Raw genomic sequence first — 6,410 nt, forward strand, 5'->3', positions numbered from 1 at the left:
GATATTATCGGTGACGAGGTAACATCACAAATTAAAAATATTTTTGTAACAGGGGAATTACCAAATACTCTCAACCGTACTTTTATAGCCCTTATTCTAAAGATACAAAATCCAGAGAAACCGGTGGATTACAGACCAATATCTTTATGTAATGTGTTATACATGGTCATAACCAAAATCATAACCAATAGAATTCGGCCACTCATTGGGAGAGTAATTTCACAAGTACAAAATGCTTTTATACCCGGACGTCAGATTTCTGACAATATTATTGTAGCCCAGGAACTCTTTCATTCTATAGCACACGCTTCGGCGAAAAATGGAGCTTTTGCATTGAAAGTGGATATGGCAAAAGCTTTTGATAGAGTAGATTGGAGATTTTTGAGCTCGGTTCTTAAAAGTTATGGTTTTCTGGAAAAATACTCATCTATTAATAATGAACTGCATATCGATGGCATCCTTCTCAATATTATTAAATGGAAGACCGAAAGGATTTTTCACAAGTGAGAGAGGGTTAAGACAAGGGTGTCCACTCGGTCCTTACTTATTTATTCTATGTTCAGAGACTATCACAAAATTGGTTGTTCAAGCAGAGACCGCCGGATTATGTAAGGGGTTGAGAATTAACAGGTATGCTCCTTGCATTAGTCACCTCATGTTTGCAGATGACTTGTTCTTTTTTGGAAAAACAGGTAATGAGAATGTAGAGAGTCTAAAAGGTATTCTAGACTTATATGCTCGATGCTCGGGTCAACTTATAAATTATGATAAGTCTTCTATTCATTTTAGTACGAATTGTAATGTAAATAGAAGAGATATTATATTGAAGATGCTGAAGGTAAAAGAAATGAAGGAAGATGATGTATACTTGGGCAATTACTTATTAAAATCAAAGCATAAAGTTGCGTCACATGAATTTATCTCTCAAAAAATTGAGAAAAAACTAGTGGGTGGAAGAGGAGTACTTTATCTCATGCGGGAAGAACTGCACTACTAAAAGGTGAATTGTCGTCTATCCCAATTTATTTCTTGTCTACTAATTAGCACCTAAGGGTGTTATGGAAGCAATATAATAAAAAACAGAGAAATTTTTTGTGGGGTCATGATACAGAGAAGCCTAAAATGCATTATATCAATTAGAAGAAGATGCAAGATAGCCAAGAGAAAGGCGGATTGGGCATTCGAAACATGGGTATAGTTAATCAAACATTAGTGGGGAAATTGTTATGGAGATTCATCTCAAAACCAGATGCAATATGGACTAGACTACTAAAAGCATAATACCTTAAGACTGAAGATATTTGGCAACATAACCCTTGCAACAATAGTTCGGCCATGTGGAAGGGAATGATGGAAATGCGAAAGTACATTGAAAAGGGAAGACCCTTCTCGGCTGGAAATGGTAATACAATCAGAATTTGGGATGACCCTTGGATACCAAGTATCCGAGGATTCAAACCAGGAAAAACCGAAGAAATAATAATAAAGAATTTATTCTTTGTGAGTGATTTAAAACACCCAGATGGGAGATGGAATATGGACATAATTGAGTCAACATTCGATGTCCTATCGGCTACAGCAATAAAACAATCGCCAATAGCAAAGAAAGGGATGAAGGATAAATTGATATGGTATTCACACAGAAAGGAACATTCATGGCCAAGTCGTTGTAAAAAACAATAACAAATGAGCAACCTTCATCGTCAACTAGAATGGAATTACCATTTGGACTCGGATGGCGAGAGTATGGAAAAGAGTTGAAATTGCACCAAGGGTTCAATTGTTTGTATGGAGAATACTACATGACGCGCTGCCCACGAAGAGGAAGGCACTACGATACAACACACCAGCATCATTGCTATGTTCGGCATGTAAGAGGGAGGAGGAAGACATTGATCATATTTTTCGTACATGCCAAGTCGCTAGAGAAACATGGTTGGCAGGCCCTTTGGACTTAAGAATGGAGGAGAACATGCAATTTAGAGACATCCTTTGTAAGTGGCTGAATGGGGATGAAGAAGAAGATGTTATTGCCTTGAGAATATATGTATCATGGCATTTATGGAAAGCAAGGAATAAGTTATTCTTTCAATGTGTTACAACAAGCAGCTACTCAATCATTAATGCAGCGAAATGTATGTTAATGGACTTCTCGAAGGCTACAGAACAGTCGGACTTCCCAAGAAGTACGGATATACCTATCACAATAATAGAATGGAGTCCTCCTAGTGTTAACAAACTAAAACTAAATTTCGATGCCTCTTATAAGAACGGGAAAGCAGGATTAGCGGCTGTATGCCGCAATGGTAATGGTGGTTTTATTTTGGCCAAAACAATGGCTACATTGGCTACCTCGCCTCTAGAAGCCGAAGCAAAAGCGGCCAAACTTGGGATTGAACTTGTTCTAGATCTTTATCAATATGGAACCATAATAGAAGGGGATTCGATGACGGTAATAAAGGCTTGCAATGCAGTTGAAGATGAAATCACCTGGAAAATCCGACCATTGATGATTGAGCTACAACAAGATTACTCCACTTTGCAAGAGCGCTCATTTTCTTATGTGAATCGTAATGCTAATAAAGTAGCGCATTTGTTAGCGCATTATGCTTTGAATTTTGATGTGAGTTCTACTAAGGAGATTGTAGATCCTCCATGTTGCATTGTAGGCATGGGCCCATTTTCATCAAAAAAAAAATTTGTATAATTTATCATCTTTTTAGATGCTTCATAAAATTTAATATATATGTAAGTAAATAAGTCACCAACCTTTGGTTGGAGTGGTCACCACGTTGGTTTCCACCCTATAGGTCAAGGGTTCGAGACACGGAGTCATACCCCTTAAAGTATGCTGACATTTACAAAAAGAAAACTAAGTAAATAAAGTGACATTTATGTAATTTTCAGTAAATAAATAATCTTTGAGTGTAGGGTCCAAAATTTAACACCATAATTTTGTCAACGACAAAGAGGAACAAACAAACAGAATATAAAATTGGGAAGGTCCAAACTTTATCCATCTCAAATGTGCCACCACTCTAAAGCTGAAATGAAAATCATAATCATGTATCAAAACAAATAAGAAAATCAAAAACTAAAAACCTCAAATAACTTGAAATTTGAGCGGTTGTTTAAGAAGTTTAATTTCATCTAAGTTAATGGGTGGAGAGAGAAAAATACATGTTTTACATACTTCTCTAAAATCCTGGATATGTTGAAAATGAGTAAAGGAAGAGAGTTTAATTAGCAGTTCTAACTAATTATTTAAAAATGTGGGATGATTTTTAAGCGATAGATCAAACAAAAATAGAATACATACAATAAGGAAGTAGAGATGACTCAAATCTTTCTCCAAATACATAAGTTTGAGGACTTCCAAATCAAACAACCTACAAAAAGAAAAAATAGAGGAGTCACCATGAGAACCCATTAAGTTGCAAAGAAATTGATTATGTAGAACATAAATACTTTAAACGTATTGTGTTGAGAAAATGAGGGGATCGTCTTTATCACTCGCTTCCAAATGAGTAATTAATAATTATTGGATTTTGATGAAGAGAATTAAGGGAAGCTATTCGGTTAGACTTTAGAGAAAAATACGAGAAAAGTTTCTCCTCTACAAATCCACTTTTTTCTCCCTTTTTATATAGTTTCTTATTCTTCTTCACTCCAGTAAAAAAAACAAATCCAATTCAATTTTCTCTCAGTCTCTATATTCATGGTGTAAATCAGAGTTAATTATGATCTAACGGCGTTAGCTAAGAGGAATTTGTCGCGTCCGTAGGACGCGGCGGAAACCTAATTTGCTTAAATTAAACTCAAGGTAAAGAAAATAAAGGGAGAGAAAGTGAGGGAAGTTAAGAAGTGGTTTGTGACTGGCTGTGTAATTTGACGGCACATGTGACTGATGTTAATTAGTCACAAACGGAACAAAGGAGGAAACTAAGTCTATTTTCTCTCTCCCACCATTCTCTCCCACCATTCTCTCCCACCATTCTCTCCATTATTCAAGGTGGGAAATCATAAATGACGCCTAAACTCTAAGAAGATAACAATAGATGTTATTTCTGAACAAAAGTGAGGGTATATAAATAAAAGTGTGCTTTTGATCACTTACATGATGCCAAAAAAATTGGAGGTGGTTAGTATTCTTCTTATCCTTTTAATTTGTAATCCTGAGATGAATTGGACACTTCTAAGACGATGGTTAGGATTCACAAATGAAGATTGGACGACCAGGATTTATAGAAATTGTTTATGACATGACATAAAACCTATCTGATTTGTTATATAGACTAGGGTATAGCCCGTGCTCGTAGGACACGGAAATTTCTATATTTATGTTATACAAAGTTATCAAATATTTTGGTCTTATGCAAATATTGAAGTAATAAAAATATATTTAAAATAATAACCGAGATTATATTGAGTTGTTTGAAGGGAGAAAAGAGGAAAGAGAAAAATAGAGAGTTTTTAATTAAGGAGTGGGTAGTTATTTTGACTGTTAAAAATCTATCTTTGCAAAGACTCTTTAAATAACATGCTCGACGTCAAATAACAATTTACGTAGACATCGTGTTACATGCACTCCAGTGAATATTTAAACTCGTTGTGCTTGACAACTAGCGTAAGCCCGACGGGATTGTCCGGCCCGCAGGGCGCGGGAGACACCTAGTTAATAGTAAAACGACTAAGCCAAAAATATCACCTTAAAGCCAATACTATAGGTTGAAGAAACAAATTTAAATACTTAAAAGAGATGAAGAACTCGAGCGGATGAACAAATTCAAAAAACTATAGTGAGATATGAGAGAGTGAATAGTTATTTAGGAGACATTTAGCGTGAGAAACTTTAATTAAGAGAAATAAATGAGTATTAAATATACATACACTTAGATGAACAAAATAATAAATAGAAAATTATCCAAAAATAACAACTTATATAGTACATAAAAAAAATAAAAAATAATGAAGAATTACATGGATATTTTTAATAACCCTAATCTTCTGTCAAAAGTTGGTAGCCCAAGTGGTCCAAGGTGTTGACATAAACTCCAGAAATCCCTGGAGGTCCTAGGTTCAAATCCCATAGAAGGTGAAATCTTTGGTTATTTGACAGGGGATTATTAGGGTATTAAAAATCTAGTTTAGATGGGCTTTAGGCCAAATTTAGATGGGCTATAGCCCCGGTCATGTTATCAAATTTGTCTTATATACGACACAAAAGATCCAACATTGAAATTGAATTCCTGTTTCACCATGAAAGACTCGATTTGAAAAAAAAATCAAATTTTTTTATCAAAATTAAGAAGAAAATCAGAACCTAAAAACTCAAAACCCAGAAGAAAAAAGTACTTGCGAGAATATAGATTGTAAATGAACAATTAATTTAACGAATATAGTTATCATCAAGTGAATAAATAACATAAAATAACATAGTGCTACATAATTACAATTTAAAAATGTTGGAGTACCAAATTGTGTTTGCTCCATCTTCTCCTTTACGGACCATCGTCATATTCAGATGACCACTTCTTAAATGAAAGAATACAAAAAAATAAGCCCAAAAAATATCAAATGGGAAACCAAAAGAAGAGGAAGAAAAGAGATAACACCTTTAAAGTAAAGGACCAGAAATCATGTTTGTCCTTATAGCAATACTGAACAATTCAAAACAATTCAGTTAAACCAACTAACATAATCAATCGAGAATGAAAAAAATATATATATTGGAATATAGGAAGGAAAAGAAAATGAAAAGGGCTGCCTCTAAAGGCACCGGGCCAAAAGACTGTTAGCATCCAAAATTTTTATTGTTTCGGGTCAATGACTATTGACCCGAGGTCTCTATAAGCACTGGTTTTTAACGTGAGTGATGTTTACCTTCGTCATTTTTCTCTCTCTAAAACCAGATTCACTGTTTAATGGCTGAAAGAATCTCTCGTTTCTCTTTCTAAAACCATCAATCAATTTAACCCATAAGGTTTTATAGAGAACATAAAAAGATAATGAAAAGAAAGATGCTTGAATATCAAACCACAAGTAAATAATACCATAGATCCATGATCAATCATATAATTAAAAATTGAAGTGGGTTTTGTCTAAAATTGAAGTGGGTTTTGATTATTATTAGTAATAGATGATAGGATATTTCACTAATTTGTTCTAAGAATTAGTCATAACTTTCAATTCAAAGCAATTGAAAGATGATGAAAGGGTTTTCTTTTAGGTGAATTAGGGTTTTCAGGGAGTTCTTCCTTCGACCTTGTATTGGAAAGAAATTGAAATCTTGGGTTCTAAATTGATGAGGAAGAAGAAGATGAAATGAGAGAAAATGAATATTTGGATGATTGTGAGGCAGTTACAGATGCCTTAACCATGGAACATATTCATGTAAAAACCCTAACTTT

The 6,410-nt window shown here is 34.4% G+C and overlaps 1 protein-coding gene across 1 annotated transcript; it reads left to right on the top strand.

The window, feature by feature from the left end:
• Nucleotides 1-1,735: 1,735 nt before the first annotated feature.
• On the top strand, nt 1,736-2,707 carry LOC147563588 (uncharacterized). The gene has a single exon (XM_086652254.1). The coding sequence runs from the start codon at nt 1,736-1,738 to the stop codon at nt 2,705-2,707; it is 972 nt and encodes a 323-aa protein (XP_086508380.1).
• The last annotated feature ends 3,703 nt before the right edge of the window (nt 2,708-6,410 follow it).

Source organism: Eschscholzia californica, unplaced genomic scaffold (assembly GCF_041429995.1).
Source record: "Eschscholzia californica isolate CP2 unplaced genomic scaffold, dmEscCali1.0.p SCAF_1, whole genome shotgun sequence".
In the NCBI taxonomy this organism is placed as follows: domain Eukaryota; kingdom Viridiplantae; phylum Streptophyta; class Magnoliopsida; order Ranunculales; family Papaveraceae; genus Eschscholzia; species Eschscholzia californica.